This window comes from Pipistrellus kuhlii, unplaced genomic scaffold, assembly GCF_014108245.1.
Source record: "Pipistrellus kuhlii isolate mPipKuh1 unplaced genomic scaffold, mPipKuh1.p scaffold_m20_p_5, whole genome shotgun sequence".
Lineage (NCBI taxonomy): Eukaryota > Metazoa > Chordata > Mammalia > Chiroptera > Vespertilionidae > Pipistrellus > Pipistrellus kuhlii.
Genome location: NW_023425551.1, coordinates 39,118,700 through 39,141,234, shown reverse-complemented (window position 1 = coordinate 39,141,234; position 22,535 = coordinate 39,118,700). Strand labels below are relative to the sequence as shown.

At 41.8% G+C, this 22,535-nt stretch overlaps 1 protein-coding gene across 1 annotated transcript; it reads right to left on the bottom strand.

Annotated features, from left to right (window-relative positions):
• Positions 1–264: 264 nt before the first annotated feature.
• NDUFAF4 (NADH:ubiquinone oxidoreductase complex assembly factor 4) lies at positions 265–6,592 on the bottom strand. The gene is made up of 3 exons (XM_036415122.2): positions 6,348–6,592; positions 5,153–5,256; positions 265–1,237 (listed from the first exon to the last, which is right to left on the bottom strand). The coding sequence occupies exons 1-3, from the start codon at positions 6,553–6,555 to the stop codon at positions 953–955; spliced, it is 597 nt and encodes a 198-aa protein (XP_036271015.1). The 5' UTR covers positions 6,556–6,592; the 3' UTR covers positions 265–952.
• Between the last annotated feature and the right edge of the window lie 15,943 nt (positions 6,593–22,535).

The window sequence follows — 22,535 nt, the reverse complement described above, 5'->3', positions numbered from 1 at the left end:
ACAGGTAGTAACATAACAGAGTTGGACTTGAACAGTTTTGCCGAAGACCCTAGTACTGTTGTGCTCATAAATTTGTTAAATGCAGCATTTCCCAGGTCCCTTCCAATGATCACATTCCAATGATCATATGCTTCTACTTGCTATTTTTTTTCTACCAGAATTTAAATTAGAAAATATGTATATTTGGTAACCAAATTTATCATGGTTCTTCTTTAAAATTTTCTTGAATTTTTACAGTAAATCTAGAGAACGTTATTTTTTTCGGATAGCTTCCACTACTGCCTGCCTCTATGAAGGCTCTTGGACTTGCCTGTTTGCTTTCAAAGTACAGATTTGCTAAAATTTTAAAACACTAATTCTTTTTTATACTTTTAAGATATTTCAAAACAAAATTTAAAAAAGGCCTTACTAATCCTTATTCCCTGTAGTAATAAAAATGTATTTTCTATTGGTTTTATATCCAGTTTCCTGTCTGCCTTTAAATGGGAAATACTGTTCTACCTCACCTCACTGTCAAGCCTCCCTTTCCCTAACAAGGAAATGTCAGTCATAAGTGTTAGGAAAGCTTACTTTGACTATGCCATAGGAAGAATAAAATAACCACCTAAATTGGAAAGTTTAACTTTAAGTGTCAAATAAGGGAATCAGGACATTTCCTAAGAGGTCATATGACCAACTTAAATGCTGATATGCTTAATAACACTTAAAATTAACTCTTTTATTTGAAATAAATTTATAAACCTGATAGTTAGTCATGCTTATATTACACCCGTATATATGCCTAAACTAAATTAAAGTTGAAACAAAATTTATTCTATCAGCGGAGGTCAATAAATAGGATGCACTCATAAGACGGGAGCTTTAAACATTCAGTAATTTACACAATTTAATATGCTAAAAATGAGAAAATAAACAGGGCATGGGACAGGAAAAGTTAATTCCAAGAGTTCCTTCATTTTGATTGAATTGCTTTCTTGTCTTCAGAAGGTAAGATTTTGACTTCAAAAGTAGTGAAGTATTTGAGAACAGAATTTACGTCTTTCTGTTCTAGATGGTATTCTTCTGCTATTTTCTCAGCAGTCCATGTATCTGGAGAAAGTTTATGATTATTGAGAAGTGTCAAAGCCTCTACAATGGAAACTTTGCCTTTGGGAATGTTCTCAATATTTATGTCAAAATGATTGCCTTTCGGCAATCTGAACTCCTTTGGCTCTGTAGGTGTTCTAGCATCTTTGTCCTGGTATCAAAAGACAAAAACAACAAAAAGGCTTTCAAGATGACAGAAAAGATTTGACATTTGCAGACATGTTTCTCAAACCTCCACTATTCTTCTTCAAATAAGTACTACACATGTTCTCCAAACTACATTTTCTCATTATGACAAGCCAAGTTCAATGGCAATCACATCACCATTTAATCACTATAGCTCAACCATCATGAATTCTAGAAAGTAATACTCGAATGTATACCATCTATTCCCAATATTTCATTTATATATTAAAAGAACAACAATTGGATCAGGTTAAGACTGCTTTAGAAAGGCAGGACTCTGACAATGCCCTAAGTTTACTTGATGATCTCCATCCTGATTCTAAGTTTTGCATTTCAAATTCAATGCCTCAAACACCAGGAATGAATTTAAATATTGCTAGAGATTTTCCCTCTTCAGAGAAAATAAACAAGCATTTCTAATACTCCAACAAACATAAATAAAACATTATATGCACACCCATCTTTTCACCTGTCTGTACAGTAAAACCTCGATATAACAGACTAATTTGGGCAAGGAGATGTCTGTTAAAGCTGAAAATCCATTATACAGTAAAGTAGGTTTTCTGAATACGTATGTTAAAAAATTGACAAATTAATTTACCTATTTTTACTTATGTAGACATGTGTAATTTAAATTAAGTATGTATGAAAAGTTTAATTTCACAGCGAAGTTTTTTATATGTACTACTATAATTTTAAATTTATACTGAATAGGGGTGTAGTAAATGTGTACATTAACCAGTCACCTTGAGTAAACAAATGCATACAGCTGGGGCTGGTTTAGCTCACATGGGAACATCAGCCTTCATTCACTCCTTACAACTGCTGCAGAAAGTCATGCCACTGGAACCATATACCTCCAGTGATGAAGTGTGATTATTCACCGAGTTGTGACTCTTGGATTTAAATATGTAGACTATAGTTGCAGGTATGTAATATTTATTTATGTCAGTGAAATTACTATGGTGCTTTTTCCAGCATATGGCCTTTTCTCTAAAATTTGTTAAAAATAACAGTGAATTCAAAACAACAATAAAATAGCCTATTAATTTAATTATAAGTAAATGTTGGTTAAAAGCATTTTAAAATTAACAGGATATTAATCTTCACATGATGTATAGACTAGAAATTTAATCCATTAAGTTGGGGCTCGAAAAATTAAAGGTTTACTGTACCATCCAAGTTTAATCCTTGAATTTGTGCTCTGTATTTCATTCCTGTTACCTACTCTACCAATCGTTCATTCCGATTTTTCCTCTTGCTTTCACCTGTATCCTGCCTAATGCTGCTGTTTGGTCCAAATGTAAAAATGCTGTAGTCGCCAAAGCTGGTTTGGCTTAGTAGATAGAGCGTCGGCCTGCGGACTGAAGGGTCCCAGGTTTGATTCCAGTCAAGCGCATGTACCTTGGTTGCAGGCACATCCCCAGTGGGGGTTGTGCAGGAGGCAGCTGGTCAATGTTTCTCTCTCATTGATGTTTTTAACTCTCTGTCCCTCTTCCTCTCTGTAAAAAACCAGTAAAATATATACTATATATTTTTAAAAAATGCTGTAGTCACCTTTAAAAACATCCATAAACCCAGTGGTTCCTTCTTTGTCTTCTTTGTGGACCCCTTCCCTTCAGCTGCCCCTTACATGTTAGTGGGCCCCAAGTCCTGGTGGGCCCTCTTTTCACCCTATACTCTATTCCTCTTCCTAAGTAATCCCACATGCCACATTCAGTTTCATTACTACCTACATGTTAATAACTTTCAAATGTGACCTCTAACCTAGACTTTCTCCTATTTCCAGACCCAAATTCCCAAATGCCTAATGGGCATCTTTACTCAGATAATCTACAAGCGCCTCAAAATTAACATGTTTAAAATTGAATTTATCCCTTTCCTCTGAAAACCTAATTCTAGCCCCATATTCTCTGTCTTATTGACTAACACCACCTACTTCCCATATCCCATACCAAAATTCAAAGCTTCTCTTGTCACCTTATACCTGACACCTCCCTCTCCCTCACTCATAAATATCCAATCAGTGACCAAATCCTGTTGATACTGCCTCCTAAATCCCTCTCAAAGCTATTCATTTCTCTCCTAGTTACTAAATCACCTTAGTCCAAGCCAATGTCTCTTGAAGAAATTACTGCAAAAGCCTCTTAACTGGTATTCTCTAACGATAAAACACATTTTGTTCTCTCCTAACCCACTCTCAAAACTATCCATATTAAACCCTGGCGTTCCATCTATGTTTCTCTCTCACATCAGTGTTTCTCCCTCTCCCTTCCTCTCTCTATGTAAAAAAACAATTAATTTAAAAATAATTATGATATATGATAGGCACAGTATCATTGATGTTTAGAGACATCACAAATGAATTGCTGAAAAGAAAAAAGGGACAAAGAACATAAATAGGTACCTTCAACCTTTTATTAATTACTCTCTCTTGAATCTTTTTAGACTTTCCTAATAACCCCTTTAAATTTTAATACCACATATCTCTTCATGCATTGTATCTATATGTCGTGCTTTACATGTAAAATCATTTTTTTTTTTTTTTTGCTCTCCAAAAGCTAATTTTCAAATGCATGATTTAACATGCGAGAAAGAACATTTATGGGAGTATTATACAATACCTGCCTAAAAATAACAAAGAGCATGAACATCAATTCCTATTATCTTTTTTGTGAGCATTTGGTGATACCTAAACCCTGTAATTTCTACTACATGTAATAATGTACAAACTTTATTGTACACATGAGCCTTATTTTTCTTTTCTATGGAAAATTATACTATTAACTATATCTTTGTCAGTCTATTACCTATCCAGAGAGAGAGACAGAACAAGAGAATTTTAGAATGGGAAAAATTCTGGAAGCTGTCACTGGCATTTGCCACTTCTTTAATCAAACTCTTCCCCTTGCTTAGGCCCTTCCTGCCCCCACAAACTCCCATGCACCCCTCAGGCCTCAGCCTGCATGCCACTTCCTCAGAAACCATCCCTGATGCTCCAGTCTCAAACAAGTCCTCCTGATACACTCACAGTGCCTATGTCTCCTTCCTATCAGTAATTAGGTACCATAGTTGCTCATCTGTTTATGTGCTCATGTGTTCCTCCCGATAATATGAGCACCGTGAGAAGAAGGACTAGGTCTATTTTGTTCATCACTATATTCAAAGAACTTATATCTGGCATTTATATGTGGATTTAGAGATAAGTTCCCATTCTCAATGTATTCTTCTATGTATCCTATCTGAATATATCCTTAAATATCAAACAAACACTACCAATCCACCACTAAAAGAATCCCTGAAATTAGAACATATCTCAATACACTGAAAGGTAAATCAATAAATATATTTTCACTGATTTCAGAGAGGAAGGGAGAGGGAGAGATAGAAACATCAATGCTAAGAATCATTGATCGGCAGCCTCCTGCACATCTCCTACTGGGGATAGAGCCCGAAACCCAGGCGGGTGCCCTGATACGGAATCCAACTGTGACCTCTTGGTTCATGGGTCAAAGCTCAACCACTGAGCCATGTAAGCTGGACAAGAAAACAGCATTAAATCTCTCCTTTGGTCATTCAAATGACAATCAATAGACGTACCTTGCCAAATCTTACAAATTCTGAAACAATACAATTCACACAGTTGCATTCAGTCGATAGCTTCACAAATCTTTTGGAATCTTGGTAAATACCCAATGCACTGAGGCCCGTGTGTCTTGCTTGGACCACAGCGTTTAAACTTGGCCAATACACTGCATTCTGGCCACGCCCACACAGACAGCTCACATCTGCAGAGCACCTCCCTCTCTTTTACCACCTGCCACACTTTTCCTGGAGTCCAAAAAGGTGAAATTCTTTACTGAATTAAAACACACATTACCTGTGCAGAAGACACGGGATCTCTGGAATTAACGTACACATCTCTCAGTAAGGACAGCAATTTGTCATCCTTTCTAACAATTTCTCCCTTAATATCCGCTTGGCCTAAGGAAAAGAAAAAGAATGTCAACACAATTAAAACCAAGTAAGAATTCCCTCTACGCCCCTAAACATTTAACACGCGACAGTCAGTCACTATGTGTGTTAAGAAACAATCACTGGAGCAGCACAAAAAGTATTTTATTTTATTATTTTAAAATATATTTTATTGATTTTTTTACAGATAGGAATGGAGGGGGAGAAAGAGTTAGAAATATCCATGAGAGCCGAAACTGGTTTAGCTCAGTGGTAGAGCGTCGGTCTGCAGATTGAAGGGTCCCAGGTTCGATTCCGGTCAAGGGCATGTACATAGGTTGCGGGCACATCCCCGGTGGGGGTGTGCAGGAGACGGCTGGTCGATGTTTCTCTCTCATCAACGTTTCTATCTATCTCTCTCCCTTCCTCTCTGTAAAAAAAAATCAATAAAATACATTTAAAAAAAGAAAAAGAAATATCCATGAGAGAGAAACATTAATCACTGCCTCTTGCACACCCCCTACAGGGGATGTGCCCGCAACCAAGGTACATGCCTTTGACCGGAATCGAACCTGGGACCTTTCAGTCCGCAGGCCGACGCTCTATACCCACTGAGCCAAACCAGTCCTGGCACAAAAAGTACTTTAAAGCAAACGAAAATGCCGTTGTGCGAAGACACCTTCGGGAAACTTCCGCTGCACAGGGTTCCTTTGGGTTTGGATTCCCGGGAGCAAGTGGCCGGCGAGGAAGGGGCACCCGCGGGCTGTCACCCCGGGACTGCGTGGTGCGGAGCCGCCACCCCGAGGCGGGCCTAGGGGGCCGGCTCAATGTCACCGGCCTGGCGGTGCACCGTCCTGCGCTCGGCGGGACCAGCCACTGCGGGCCACCCCGGCCACCCCGGCCCCCGGCCACCCCGGCCCCCGGCCACCCCGGCCCCCGGCCACCCCGGCCCCCGGCCACCCCGGCCCCCGGCCACCCCGGCCCCCGGCCACCCCGGCCCCCGGCCACCCCGGCCCCCGGCCACCCCGGCCCCCGGCCGCGGCCCCACACCCACCCGCGTGGCCCCGCCCACCACCCGCTCCGGGAGCCGCGAGCCGGCCCCGCGCCTCCGCGCCGCTCACCGCTCATCTGCTCCCGCAGGAGGCTGCGGGTGGAGGGGTGCCTGGGGGCGGCCGAGGGCTTCGCCTTGCTGATCTCCCGGGCCGCCCGGTTCTCCAGGTTGAAGTTCTTGATCGCGCGAACCACCGCGGCCCCCATCGCTTTACACCATGATGCCCTCGGGTTCACGCCGCACGTGGGGAACCCGGCAAGGGCGACCTCGGGACACATCGAGCATGCGCGAGGCAGGGACAGACAGGGCCGCGCGCTGGAGAACGGAGGACGGGAGCTGAGTGCGCGCGGTCTGCCCCCTAGCGTCCGGGAAGACTCACGCCGCGCCGCCGCAAACGAAACAGAAGGAGCGCCGCTCTCCGGGGCGGGGCTAACGGGCGGAGGGGCGGGACTAGGGGCGGAGCGGAGGGGCTAATGGGCGGGGCTATGGGCGGAGGGGCGGGGCTAACAGGAGGAGGGACGGGGCTAACTGGAGGAGGGGCGGGAGTGGAGGGACTGAGGGCGGGGCTGAGGTGCCGGGGCGGGGCTAACTGGCTGAGGGGCGGGGCTTCGGGACGGATGAGGGGCGGGGCTTCGGGACGGATGAGGCGAGGCGGAGCTTCGGGCTCAGACTCCCGTGGGTTCTTCGCTGCGGAGGCACCTGCAGACACCGGGAAGCTTTAAAACAGCTCCATGCCCCCCACACTTTCGGATTTCATTCCCGGGAGCGAGGCTAGGCATTGGCTCAAGCTTCCCACGTGATCCCAAAGTTGCGGGACGCGCAGAGGAAGTCCTAGGAAGTTGACCTTGAAGTCCTTTCCCAGGTCTGTGCAGCGGAAGAGGAGCAGATAAAGATGGACTTAGTTCACCCGAATAAAGAAAGGCTCGAAAAGTGCCCGTTCCCGACTTTGTGAAAGGAACGTGATGAACGTGCGTTCATTTGGGATGAATATTTGTTCTCTGTCACTCTTATTTAAATACCTCTTACTTTTCTCTCCCCTTACATGGTGCATTTCTGAGCCACCGCGTTCTCTTTTTCTTGATTTTTATTTTTTACATCCCGCTGTTGTAATTCCTTTGACCCAATTTTATTAATTTCACTTATGCTGCCCTTTTATTAATTTGTGTTATTTGTCCACACCAATAAGTGCTTGAGTCGCCGCGTCATTCCCGTTTTCCCCTGCATGACTCATTGCTTTTTAAGCCAAGGAAATCGTGCAACCTAATGGAAGGAACAGCCAATTAAACATGAGAAAGAAAAAAAAAAAATACACGGGTGTTGTGTTCTCTCCCTCTCCCTGCCTTCCATCTCTGAATGGATGACTATTGCTGGTTTTATTTATTAAATAATGCCATTAATCCATATTAAAGAACCTACCAGGAAGTAGCAGGGTTTCCAAAGCTACAATATTTTTCACAGACTGTGGCTGCAAAGCTGTTTTTGGTGTCCCCAGGTATGCTCAGCAAAATGAAGGTGGCTTTGTTTGTTTTGTTTTTTAATCGCTTAAACACAAGAAAAGAGTCCAGGTAAAGATAATCTAATTGAAGTAATAATTTTTAAGAAAAGAATCACAGTAAAGAAAGGGCAGTTTTATTTAAAGAAAACTGCAATTATTAAATATATTTAATCCTAGCAAATGTATTACAAGGACCCTAGCTTTCCACCATTGATCATTACGACTTTTTACTGGGGTTGGTATACGGTTAGTTGGTAAGTTATCCTGCAGATGGCAGGCTACTCCAGGATTTCCATCTTTGCAAAGTAAGCGTGCGCCTAACTGCCTTTTAGCCCAGGTATTCGTATTTCCACAGGTGCCGAGAAATTGTCACCTACCCTATTCTGTCTATGAGCTTCAAGAATTATGGGTGATTCCATTAATGTCTGTTAAAATATTTTAAAAGTGAAAAACTATTTCCATGGAAATCCCATCATATTTCTGGCAGCATGAAAAAGAATGTTAGACAAAAGTTACAGGAAGTGTAGGTTGCTGTGGGGATTACCACATAAAGAATTCTTTGAATTCCCACATTTAGATAGAATTCGGATTAAATACTGATGGGACTTCCAACCTATGCCAGCTGCTTTGCCGGGTTCTGGCCTGGTGCTGCTCAAGCCTGCACGGAACCAAAGACAAGGCAGAGGGACTCCACCAGAAACGCACAGCTGGCTCTCACCCCTGGGGAATCATTGTGGAATCAAAACTTGAACCACAATGCATAAATCCAGCTCTTCTTATCAAAACATAAATTAAGAGGAAGTCTGAATTCAGAATCCCTCCAGGCTTATGTTAAGGGTCAAATCAAAGTCAGGTCTCCAACCAGCTTGCCACTCAGAATTAAACATCTGTCTGTCTGAGAGGAGTGTTAGGATAGGTGCATTTTGCTGAATATCTTAGGATACAAATAGAGATCCAGGGTCTTGCCAACACGGTAGAATGTAAATTCTATCAGGAAAGGATTTTTAAAAATATATATTTTATTGATTTTGTACAGAGAGGAAGGGAGAGAGATAGAGAGAAACATCAATGTGACATCATCGATCAGCTGCCTCTTGCACACCCCCTACTCGGGACATGCCCACAACCAAGATACAAGCCCTTGACCGGAATCGAACCCGGGTCCCTTTAGTTTCTAAGCCGACGCTCTATCCATTGAGCCAAACCGGTTTCGGCAGGAAAGGATTTTTTTATCTGTCTTGTTTGCAGCTGTATTCATCACATTGAACAGTGCTTGGTACACAATAGGAACTAAATGTCAACTAAATCTCAAATGAACCCAAAGACAAGCAAGTCCCCTGAGCTGGCATCCAGACCCTAAACAGGTTCACTCTGCCTGAATACTAGCCCCTTTGCTTTTAAAGCGAGTCCTTGTAAAAGTCACTAACTCTGGTTGAACTTACCATCCTCACCTTGACTTTGGGATGATGGTCATTTCTGATGGGTTTCATACAGTTTAAAAAATTTAAAGTGCCGCCCTAGCCGGTTTGGCTCAGTGGATAGAGCGTTGGCCAGCAGACTGAAGGGTTCTGGGTTCGATTCCAGTCGAGGGCGCATACCTTGGTTGCAGGTTCTCCAGCCCAGGACAAGGTGTATGATGTTCAGTATTTGCAATATTTTCATTTTCCAGAGGAGCAAGAAGTTTGAAAAAGAACCAGACATTTTCTGACGCCCTGGTCTATCGTGAAGAAAAGGGGTAAAATAACTAAAATGTCTGAAAGTAAAGTAAGACCCACGTGGTTCAAGAATTTAATTTTCAAAGTAAATGACATGCTAAATTTCATTTTTATATTCTGATTCGTGTGCTCTGCACACATCGTGTCATTGCATTGCTGCTGGGCTCACTAAGGGTGGAATTTGGGTGGCAGTCATCAGCTCAGGAGCACAAAATGCCACCTATCTTTGTCTGGCATTGGCAGTAGAAATAGCCTCAAGCCAGTCCCCTCCTTACTTTCCTTCCCCATCAATCTTTCTCTCTCTGCCTAGACTCTTACCTTTGTGCACCCTTCCTTTAAATATAACTCAACAGTATTCTGTATTCTCCAAAGAATGGCAGTCACTAAACCCAGATGACTGGTGACTCAAGGAGCTCAGGATAGCTCTCAGGGATGTCACTGACCACACCCGAATTATTAGGGGGCAGCACAGAAGAAAGACTCATCCTGGTGGAGAGAACCTCTCCAGGGCCTGGACTCCAGCTCAGGCACCAGGGAATTAGTGAGAGTCCAACCAGGGTCATTGACAAAGTTCCCAAGCTGGGCCAGTTCCATTGTGATGTATAAGTGTTGTCTGTTATTGAACCTTGAATTTTTTTTTGAGGGGGTGTGGGGGGTGGGGTGGGAGTTGAACCCCAAACAAAAACCAACTAGGTTTTGAGCAGATCTAGTATTCATATTGAGGAATCCTGGGTCTCAGGTTTAGAATTATCAACCAGCAGTTACACCCGGATGGCTACTGCACTCCTGAATATTGTCATTGTATGAGTTTCCTATTGGTGGTAACAAATTACCACAAAATCATGCCTTAAAACAGAACAAAATTATTGTTTTCTATTTCTGGGGGTTAAAAGTCCAAAATGGGTCTTAGAGGGGTGAAATCAAATTGTCAGTCAAGTTGTCTTCCTCCTCGAAACTCTAGGAGAAAATTCCTTGTTTTTGTTTTTCTGTTGTTTTATTTTTTTAGCTTCTAGAGGCTTCCAACATTTCTTGGTAGCCAGTAATTGCATAATTTCATCCTCATATCTTCTTTGACTATGACTCCTTTGTCTTCCTCTTTCCTTTGTAATATTTTTGTGATTACATGGATCTAACATGAATAAATCCAGAATAATCTTCCTATCTCAAGAGCCTTAATCACATCTGCAAAATACCTTTTGCAAGTTATTGGGAATTAAGAAATAGACATCTTTGGTGTGTATGTATGGTGGTGGAGGAGGAGGTGGGGGGAGGGAACAGACATTGTTCTGCCCACCATAGTCATCATCTTCAGAATATTCATTTATGCTGATTGGCTATGATCATATAGTAAAAAACAGATAGAATGATGGAGAAAATGCCCAGTATTCTTCATTCATCTCCATGGAGCTTATATGCCAATGAAATTACCTAACTGTTGAAAGAATAAAACCAACCTATTTGGGTGGTAGTATTCTTTCACGTTTGCCTAAGAGCCACGGTAGCTCACTAGTAAATTTGACACTAATGTGCCAGGTCAGCACTGCACAGGGAGGCAATTCTTATGTCCCCAGCCTCTCATCTTCCCTGGAGCACCTGTATCTGAGAAGCCTCAGTGAGCAAGACTATGAATCTGCCGTGTGTATAAAGCAACATGACCCGTTTCCCTAGTTATAGCATCTTAGAGATGCCAGAAGTCCTCCACTTGTCTTACTCTCCTTCCCACTCCATTATTTCCATCTTGGTTTAGAATTTTACAATTTCACCCACCCAGTTCTTTAATTGCATTGATACTTTTCTCCTCTTTTCTGTCTGTATACACCTTTAAAAGGCAGGTACTTGTGGGGATGTTAAGCCATTTGTGGAAGAGTTTATCACTTCTGTGAACTCTCAGACTGGAAGAAGATAGCTGTCTGAAAATCAGAGGAAGAGAGGAGAGTAGAGACAGGCTACTGGGGAAAAAAACAACATAGAAAATGCTCTAATTAACTGAGCCACTACATTTGGGCTATGCCAGGTTCCTTGATGATGGTCCAAAGGAGTTTTAAAAGTGTCAACTCTTCCACAAATTAATCTATGAGTTTGATATGATTCCAGTGGAAATTGTGAAGTTAAACATGAACATTGATACTAGAGTTCACCTGGAAGATAAAACATTAAAAAATAGGCAGTTAATTTTTGTAAAACAGCAATAATCAAGGACATAAGATATTAGAACACAATATAAAACCTTACTGTGTAATATTGAAATCAGAATAGGTAAATAAGTCAGTAAATATAATAGTGACAGAATAAATCTAGTTATGTATAGAGTGACATTTAAAATCACTCTGCGATGTAGGGAGCTAACTTTATCTCCTCTCCCCAAACAGAAAGTCAAATTTCCAACTATAAATGTTTGCCAGTCTGCCGTATCCCCTTGCTCTCCATTCCCATTTGTCACCTGGTTCCTTGTCTCTTTTCTTCTCTCCACTTTTCCCTGCATCACTTAGCTTCCATAATGTATCTGCCCTTCCACACCGCACACACAGTCTTGGTTTTTTATGGAAGTAGGGAACATTTTGTCGTGTCTTTGATTTGATTCCAATGAGGTAATTTCATTCTGTCCTTAGCAATTTAATCAGTATAATAATTCTTTATCTTGGCCCTGGCTAGAGAAGGTACTTCTGATGATTTGGCAAGGAAAACAAGTGAAAAGTTCTGAAGAACAAGCAAATGCACTCTAGCCAGTTTGCTAAGTGGTTAGAGCATCAATCCGCAGATTGAAGGGTTGAGGGTTTGAGTCCAGTCAAGGGCATGCATGTACCTCAGTTGCAGGCTCAATGATTCCCCAAACCCGTCCAGGTCAGAGATCATGTGGGAGGCAACCAATCAATGTGTCCCTCTCTCATGGATGTTTTTCTCTTTGTGACTCTTCCCCTCCCTCTCATTGTCTCTAAAAAATCATTGGGGAAAAAATATCCTTGGGTGAGGATTAAAATAATAATAATAATAATAATAATAATAATAATAAATAAAATAAGCAAATGCTCAAGAACTCATTTTAATTTCAAATCTTATGAAGATAGAGAATATGAAACAGCTATTCCAGAAAAGCTGTGAACAGCGAATTGCAACTAGACCAGTATACCTTAACTAGTGCACCCAATTCAGCAACTCTGGAGCTAATGTCCATGTTTATTCTCTCCATCTGTCTGTCCATCTGACTCTTTCTCCCTGATTGTAACTGTCTCTCTGGCTCTTTCCTTAACAGCCATTGTATCACACAGTGACCTACAAACAGGTTGGGCACCATACGTACCTGCACTGAACCTACTTTTATCTTCTGACTGCATGATTTTTGGAAAAGTCCCTTACATTTTTTGGTACTTAGTTTCCTCATCTGTAAAATGGGAATAACAATACTATCTACCTTATTGTGAGGTGAGGGAGACTTATTGCTGTGAGACATAATCCAAATGAAGGACTTGTCATAAAGTATACATTTAAACTATTACTAATAGTTATTTTCTTATATGTAACAAAATATTAATATTATATGAAATATTTTAATAGTGGTAATGTAGGTTTGCTTTATTATTTAAAAATTAGTTTTTTCAGATATTATTTCATTAATACATTATTGCAATACTCTTTAGTATTTTAATCATATTTTGGAAGATTCATACAGCTGCCTGGTATTGTTTTTTAAATGGTGTCCAGCAAGTATATGAAGTACCCTGGCAGGTGAGCTTTCGAGAGCAGTTTCTTTCTTTCTTTCTTTTTTTTAATGTTTTATTGATTTTTTACAGAGAGGAAGAGAGAGGGATAGAGAGTTAGAAATATCATTGAGAGAGAATCATTGATCAGCTGCCTCTTGCACACCCCCTACTGGGGATGTGCTCGCAACCAAGGTACATGCCCTTCACCGGAATCGAACCTGGGACCTTTCAGTCTGCAGGCCGACGCTCTATCCACTGAGCCAAACTGGTTTTGGCTGGGGAGCAGTTTCTTATTGTCAGGTCAACCCTGCCTTTTTATCCCAACCGTCTCCCCTTTCGCTAGTTTCTTTATCTCTAGGAATTGCACTCCTCCCTGAACTTTAGTACACACAACCTCCAGCCGAGTCTCATTTCTGTTGGATGTGACACTGTTAGTCGAGTCAGGGAGGCAGGTGTGGGAGGCAGACTTCTGTGGCCCCAGTGATCCTAAGCAGAGAACCCAGACAGGCCTGCCCGGATTTTTTGATCTACAAAAGTGAATGTAGGTCAAATGGCTATTGTCTGAAGCCTCTAAGCTTGTGGTGACTAGTTTTGCAGCAACGGACAGTGAATAGAGCAGGTAGTCTGAGAGTACGGTTGGGGATGCAATGGGTGGCAGGGGATCCAAGCAATCATAAAGCCCGAGGAAGGTATGCCCCTGACTCTTGGATCCACCAGTCCAGGCGAGAGCCCAAGAATTGCATCTTCCCTTCACAGCTCATTCTACAAATCAAGTGCATGACAACATGCCAGAGCACTGTCTAGAGCACATGTGTCAAACACAAGGCCCGCGGGCCAAATCTGTCCCGCCAGACCTTGCAATGTGGCCCGCACCGCGCTGTCATCACTGCACTCCGCTGCGTTTCCATCACAATGACAGTTTATGACTGTTCAGTAAACCATTCGGCCCGCGATTTAGGCTGGATTTTAGATTTTGGCCCCTTCTCTGATTGAGTTCGACAGCCCTAGTCTAGAGAACTAGGAGCAAAGATGAGATCAAATCCTTGTGTCCAGGAGTGATAATACTGCAATGCAGTGCTATCACATGGGACTATTAATAAAAAGCACAAGAGGGTAGGGGCAAACATACATGAAGTTACACAAAGATTTTTCCACTAAAAGGGAAAATCTGACTCCTCTATAATAATAAAAACATAATATGCTAATTAGACCAGACATCCTTCTGGACAACCTTCCAGACAAAGCCAGGGCTGTGAGGGAAGCCTGGGTCCCGAATGTCAGAGGGATGCTGGTGCCAGCAGCTGGGGGAAGGAAGGCCTATTCTTGCATGCATTTCATGCATCGGGCCACTAATACAAATATAAAAACGTGCCAGTGATTTTGCTTAACTTAAAATAAAGGAGGAAACCAGTGAAATTAACAACCAGTTAAAAGAATAAAAAAAAAAACACCATCAGGAAGGAGAGAGAAAGGGAGAGGGAGAAGGAGAGGGAAGAAGGCAGGGAGAATGAAATGAAGCTATTGTGGAAGTCATTCTAAGTCAGCTGGTAGAGACCTTTAAATGATGAAATATATAATTTGGTCATTATTCTCTATGTATGAAGGCCTCTTGAATGGAAGTTAGAGAGTCATAAACCTGTTTTAGAAAAACGATTGACATCTGCATAAAGGATGGTTTGGAAGAGAAAGAGAGACCAGGTAAGATGCTGTTACTATTGTCCATATGGGAGGTAAGCTTTTTTTGTCCAATTCCCTGAGGGATGCCTATTTAATAAGAGATCTTTGGAAAGCAGCCCTTTAGATATAGCTTCCACTTAAGCTGGATAAATAAATAACAACCCAGACAGTGGGAGTTGGGATTCAGAGGCTGAAGCATGAAATGTAGTCATCTATTTTAATATTCTCATGTGACTTAGTAAAATTCACGTCTTCAGAGCTGTTTCAGGGTGATCCTGTCGACTTTGCAGGTTCCAAACCCATGGCCACAGGCTCAGTAGCACGAATACTTCCAGGAAAAGCTAAAAGTATCAGTTCTTTCAAAAGATCTCAGCAGTGTGACTTAGTAAACCTACAGATGAGGTTTCTGTTTTTGTCAAAAAATTCGTAATTCATGTACCTGGCTAACTTTATTTTTCATAAGGAGTTTTAATATCTTTTCTGTAAGAAATTATAAATGTTTTTGCAAGTAAAAGAGAATGTTGTTTCGTGGGAGTTTTTTAAGCATTGTAGCTTTGTTAGAAAACTAGTGATAGCCCTTTTAAAAACAACTTTTGATTCTGAAATTTTCAAACACATTTAAATATATTTCTTTATTGATTTCAGAGAAGAAGGGAGAAGAAGAGAGAGATAGGAACAACAATAATGAGAGAAAATCTTTTTTAAATATATTCTATTGATTTCTACAGAGAGAAATGGAGAGGGATAGAAATATTGATGAGAGAGAAACATCGACCAGCTGCCTCCTGCACATCCCCCACTGGGGATGTACCCTCAACCAATGTACATGCCCTTGACAGGAATTAAATCTGGGACCCTTCAGTCCGCAACAGACCGACGCTCTATCCACTGAGCCAAACTGTTTGCGGCAGATGAAAGAAAACTTTGATTGGCTGCCTCCTGCACTGCCCCCGCTGAGGATTGAGCCCACAACACAGGCATGTGGCCTTGGCCGGAATCAAACCTGGGACCCTTCAGTCCGCAGGCTGACACTCTATCCACTGAGCCAAGCCAGCTAAGCTCAAAAACATTTAATGTACAGAGTTTAGTATAATGAATAATCATGTACCCTTTATCTGGTATTAATGATAATCAATTCATGGTCGATCCATTCTTTTCTGTATACTCTACTTCCCATTTTCCTACCTCCCCTGTTATTTTAAAGAAAATCCTATACCATTCTAAGGGCATATAAACAAAGACATTAAAATATAACCATAAAATAATGTTACCCATTTTAAAGAGCATGAATGGGAAAAGTCACAGGCTTTGGAGAGGTTTACATTTGGTGATTTGTTGTTAATTGTTTTCAATGAACTTGAGCAATATTGTCTTAATATGGCAGTTAAACACTTCATGCGCAAGAAGCTCTGGAAGTGGTGTCTCGCCCTCTCGGCACACTTCACTGCCCACAGGCTTCCCTCTCGCTGGCTTTCCTCCCTCTGAAAGGCTGGGAGTTCGCTGTTCATCAGAAGAATGACTCTGTAATCGCACAATGCCAGAACAGAGCTCGTTTTGGTACCAATTCCTGCTACAAGGCCATTTTTGTTTTTAACTGCTTGGTTGAGCCAGATGACAAGTGAAATATTATTCATGTGAATAATAACATTCTATTCCTGCTCCCTTGCCAGCCCCCCCTCCTCACCTCCATCCCACTCCCCAATCAAGGGTTCTGGTGAGTGCCCAAGATGTTTAACTAATAGCTCTACTTTGCATGCAAGTGACTAATTTTCCATCTTCCAACTCAGAATCGATAGAACAGAAAGAAGATTCATGTACTCATGAATAGTAGATCATGCAGCAAAATTCCTAAATTTAACACATAAGACAGCTGAGATCTAGAGGAATACTTGGCTGAATAGTGGCCCCAAAGACAGCCAAGTCTGTGGAAGTACCTCACAAGGCAAAAGAGACTTTGCAGGTGTGAATACATTAAGACTCTTGAGATGAGGAGATTATCCTCCTGGGCCCTAAATGCAGCCACAGGTTTCCTTATGAAGGAGGCAGAGGAAGGTTTGACAGAGAAAAGGACTATGTGATCACCGAAGCAAGATGCTACTTTGCTGGCTTTATAGGTGGAGGAAGAGGCTCTGAGTGAAGAAATGCTGAAACAGATTCTCCCCTACATACTCCATATGGAACGTGGCCCTGAAGATGCCTTAATTTTGGGCCAGTTAAACTATTTCAGACTCTGACCTCCAGAGCTGTAAGAAAATAGATCTGTGTAGTGTTAAGTCACCAAGTTTGTTGTAATTTGGTGCAACAATCATAGGAAATTAGTACAGAAGGTCTTCACTGCCTTGTCCAAGACAGCGGCCAAGGTGAGATATAGCTGCACTAGATCCCATGTCTTTTCTTTAAGTATATTTTATTGATTTTTTACAGAGAGGAAGAGAGAGGAATAGAGAGTTAGAAACATCAATGAGAGAGAAACATCGATCAGCTTCCTCTTGCACACCCCCTACTGGGGACGTGTCCGCAACCAAGGTACATGCCCTTGACCGGAATCAAACCTGGGACCTTTCAGTCTGCAGGCCTACGCTCTATCCACTGAGTCAAACCAGTTTCAGCTAGATCCCATTTTATATATATATATATATATATATATATATATATATATATATATATATATATATATATAAAATCTTTATTGTTCAGATTATTACAGGTGTTCCTCTTTCCCCCCTCTTCCCCCGTAGCTCCCCTCCACCTGATCCCCAACTTCACCCCATGCCCTTACCTCCCGCCCCTGTCTTCATCCATAGGTGTAAGATTCTCAGGGGGTGAGGGAAGAGATTGAACAAGGATCTCATGTCTTTTTGACTCCTGGTTTTAATCAGTTAACTGCCAAGCGTCCAAAACGGAAACCATTGCTTGCATCTATAGATGCTTATGGCATACAAAGGGTTAAGGGAAAAGGTTACCACTCCACTATTCTAATGCTTTCTAAACCATCTCAAGTCTTATTTGTGAAAAGCAGGATGAGAGATAGGGAGTTTTCACAAAAGACATACAAATAAGAAGAGGTAATAACTACACAATAATCACAGGGCATTCACAACAGCCTCGTGTTTACAACTTGTGGCTCAGAGTTTATGCTCAACTTCTTCCCACCTCTCCCAGATCCTAGTATAACTGGAATATCAATGGATTTGGGCTGCTCATCACTACTTTGAGCCAATTCAGCAGAGACAGGGTTGAATCACATATGAACATTTAATGCTGGCAAGTATGGAAGAGCAGCAGGTCATCCACAAAAATCTGCTCTACACCCCACTATAAGCCAGTTATTTATCCTATGTAATAAAAGCCCAGCAACCAAAACGGCAGAACAACCAGAATGACCAGAGACCCGAATGACTGCTGTCCCTTTCCCTGGCTGGCCCCGCACCCCAGTGGGGACCCCCCACCCCAACTGGGGGTGTGGCTGGCCTACAAACCACCCACAGTCCCTTGATTCAGCTGGCCCTTTCCCCAGCAGAGACCCCCACCCCAATCGGGAACATGGCCAGCCTGAAACACCCCATCAGTCCCTCGCCCCCATCCCAATCTGGGGCCACCATCAGGGAAGGTGGGCCAGCCCTCAACCGTGCACTGGGCCTCTATTCTATATACTAGTAATAAAAGAATAATATGCAAATTTACCCTAGGGGTGGAGTGACCAGAACGGCAGCTCAACCAGTCACTATGAGGTACACTGACCACCTCCTGGTCCCTTTCCCCGGCCAGCAGACTCCAATCACCCAATGGTGAATGGGGAACTGGAGTGGCAGGGGACATGGGTGGCACCAGGCCAAGGCCCCCACCCCACCAGTCACCCCACACACAGAGGGCAACCTGTGGCAGGGACATGGTGGGTGAGTGGGTGGAACGGCCGACCTCTTGGTTCCTCCCCTGGCCGACAGGCTCTGATCAATCGATGGCCAATGGGGAACCTGGGGTGGGTAGTTGTGGGGGGCAGGGCCGGCTGCCATCAGCTGGGAAAGATGGCTCTTATCACAGGGACCGTACCCACGCATGAATTTCATGCACCAGGCCTTTAGTATTAAATAGAAGGACAAAAGTTGCATAGAAAAGTAGACAAAAGAAATTAAAATGAATATACAAAATGGGCAGTTTGCAGGTAATGCAGGCCTGATGGTATACAAAGGCCTGATGCCTCTGATTTCTGCAACAAGGTTATTAATATTTCCATAATAATAGGCAACTCCTGGATATAGAGGATGGACATTTCAGGTGAACGCCCAGATCCTATGTACAATTTCCAGCCAGGTGAGACTGCACTCTCTTTAATCAGAACAAAATCACAGCTAGCAAAGCATGATTAATATTTCTTATAATTATAGCTGGTCCCCAATATTATATTTCTGCCCCTAACACTAGGAATAGCTTCAGACTGGACAGTGACTTTAATATCTATGTTGTCAAATTCCCAAGTAATTTTACTCATTAACCTTGTTAAGTTTCTGGATGCTCACAGATCGACTTTATCAATTCTTTTGCTAAAGACTAGCCTCTATTGAGTTAGGATGAAAGGAAATCATGAGGATCAGGCTAATCTGCCATCGCTTCACCTTCCCTCTCAGACTCCTCTGCCACTCTTTCCCTTGCCTCAGTCTGTGCCACGTCCACGTGTGGTCTGCCACTGACACCTTGGCCAGGCCTGCCACCTGGAAGTGTCACAGGCTCTCCAAGTGGCTAAAGTCTTCCCAGAGCCTTGGTCCTCAGAGGCAGGCTTGGAGGCAAGCATCCGAGTGCTCACCCTTAGCTGCTAGTGATAAAAATTCTATCCCTAATAGACAGATTTTAAATCAAGTGATAAATTTCTCATAATGGAATTTCAGCTTATAAGAGCCTAAAGGAATGGATATACCCTGGGCAAGGGGGCCTGATCTATTTTCTCAAATGTCTTGGTGGAATGAAATCTGCCTACTTGAGGTTGAGGCTATTCATCCAAAGTACTCTATCTTATGTAGTTGAATTCATTAAGTCATGTGATAAACATGTATTGAGGGTCTATTATGTGCCAGGCATTATGCAGGCCAAATGGAGATCTAGTACTGATTAAAAAAGATAAACATTCCTGCCTTCGTGGAGCTTATGTTCAGGTAAGTAAAGATAATAAATATATAAATGTCTAAATATTGATAGATGCTAAGAAGTGCATTGTGGGAAAATTAAACACCCTTGTGTTGATTTGGGTTTTGGCCTATGCTTTACAAACCAGATTATCTCACAGTTTTAAAAAGAGCAAATCTATTGCTACCCTGCTTACCTTGTTCTAGGTTACTCTTTAGCTCAGACAGTCTCATCTCTTAGCTAAATAATGAACGAGCTGAGAGGAAATCGAAGCCAGAGAGATGGGTGGCTAGCCTGAGATCCCAAAAATGCTTAGAGGCATGTTCAGAACTGGAATACGGGTATGCTCATTCACCATCCAGTGTTCTTTCTTATGGCATGGGATTCTTTTCAGTCTAGCATTTGAGAGTGAACCAGAAAAGGACAATAGAGTTCTTTCCGGGACATCAGCATATTCAGAAGAGATTGGAAGTGCTGTGCCTTTTATATGTAGGACTGGAATTGTGCTTTGGACACATTAGAAGTTAGAAAGAGAATGTCAATATGTTGTCCTGCTGGGGTTGTATAATTAAGAAAATTATACATTTTTAGAGGACTTTGCACTTTTCCAGTCAGGTGGGAAAGAAGGGGCAGGAGCGGGACTGGATGTATATGCCAGGAGTTCAGAGACAACATACATGGAGCCATCTTTGGAGAGTAGCCAGGTTAGCATTTACTGCAACGTGGCACTTTCTCTAGACCCAGTGACTACAGCCCCTCCCTCTGGGAGTGAAGAGCTATACCAGAATCCTGTACCCACAACCCACCTCTTCGTTACCCTCAGCACTTCCTTCCATAGGGTCTCCCTCCTTTTGAACCAAGAAGAGGCATCTGAGGAGTCCCAAACCTAGGACTACCTTGTTTTTAATAACCTTGGTCTGGGTGGGAAAGGGAAATATTCCAATAGAAGATAATGCAAGAAGTAAACAAAAATTTTCCTCTTTCTGTGTCTAAGTCAGAAAGATTACTCAAAGGAGAATATATAAGGATGCATTTATATGGCAATGAAGATTGGCTCCCTTGTTTATGAGGGAAAATGTCAGCAGGAATGTACATAAGCTACAGCATTTTGTGTGAATATGCTATCTTGTATTGCTTATTGTTTTGACTTATTTTTCTTAATTTGTTGTGACTTATTTGTTGCTTATTTGTTTTGACTTTTGCCCTGGCTTCCCCAACTCTGGCAAAGTATTGTGATAACTTGCCTTTATATATCTACAGCACTTTATAGGGTGATTTGCAAATAGTTCATGCTTAATCAATGTTTGTTACTGACAATAGAATGCAAGTTTGCAATTTTCGTTTATTTTCAAAATCAGTGTATCATAATGGAAGTTACTGATTTATTCCTCAGTCGTTGCTGCATTTCCACATGTAATCCCTTAAGCTTTTTAGGTAAATCCTCAGTATTAATGGGAATATGATTTTAATCTGGATTACCATGCAGCAATTAGATTTGGCACATTGTTTTCTCATAAATTGGAAACAGAGCTAGAAGAGACTCAAGTTTTGATTCTCAAGCCAACACTATCCTAGATAAATAATTGCTTATTTTACTTAATATACTACTACTTACTAAAATTAGTTAGTTTTACCTTATATAAGGTTAATTCTATGTGAATCTGTATTATGGTTAAGCCTATAAATAGAAAATAAGACACAATGTATTTTAAGTTTTTATTTTTAAAGCAGTTCAGATAGTACTTTGACATTCTGGGTTAATTTGCTAGAGCTGCCATAACGAAGTGCCACAAGCTGGCTTAAACAATAGAAATTCATTGTTTTACAGCTCTGGAGGCTGGAAGTCTGAGGTCAAGGTGTTGGCAGGGTTGATTCCTGCCGAGGCTGCTAGAGAACCTCTGTTCTAGGCCTCTTACCTAGTTGCTGGTGGTTTGCTGGCAATTTTTTGTGTTCTTTGGGCACCTCATCTCTGCCTTCTCCTACACATGGCTTTCTCCTGTGTGCATATCTATGTCCAAGACCCCCACCTCCCTTTGAAAAAAAAAAAAAAAATATATATATATATATATATATATATATATATATATATATACTTTTTTATTTCAGAGAGGAAAGGAGAGGGAGAGAGAGAGAAAAACATCAATGATGAGAAAGAATTATCACCTTCCACTTGAATCTTTATTCAAATAATCTTTTCCTGGAGCCCACTGTGGTTTTATATGCTGTTCCCTTTACTGGAATACTCTTATCTCCATTATCCCTTAAAATGGCTAACTCCTGCCCTCCTAGTTATACCTCTCACTGTGAGACCATGGGCCAATTTATGTAACTTAGCTGTGTTTCAGTTTCCCCATTTGTAAAACAGGGATAATAATTATACCTACACCATGGGTGTCAGAAGAACTAAATGAAATAAAATAAGTTTAGATGCTTAGGACATCAACTGAACCATAGAAGGTACTCAATAAATATTAGCTACCTAGTATTACTTGCTGGACTCAGTTTATATTTTAACACACACACACATACACTCCCACCAAGGTAGCATGTGAGCC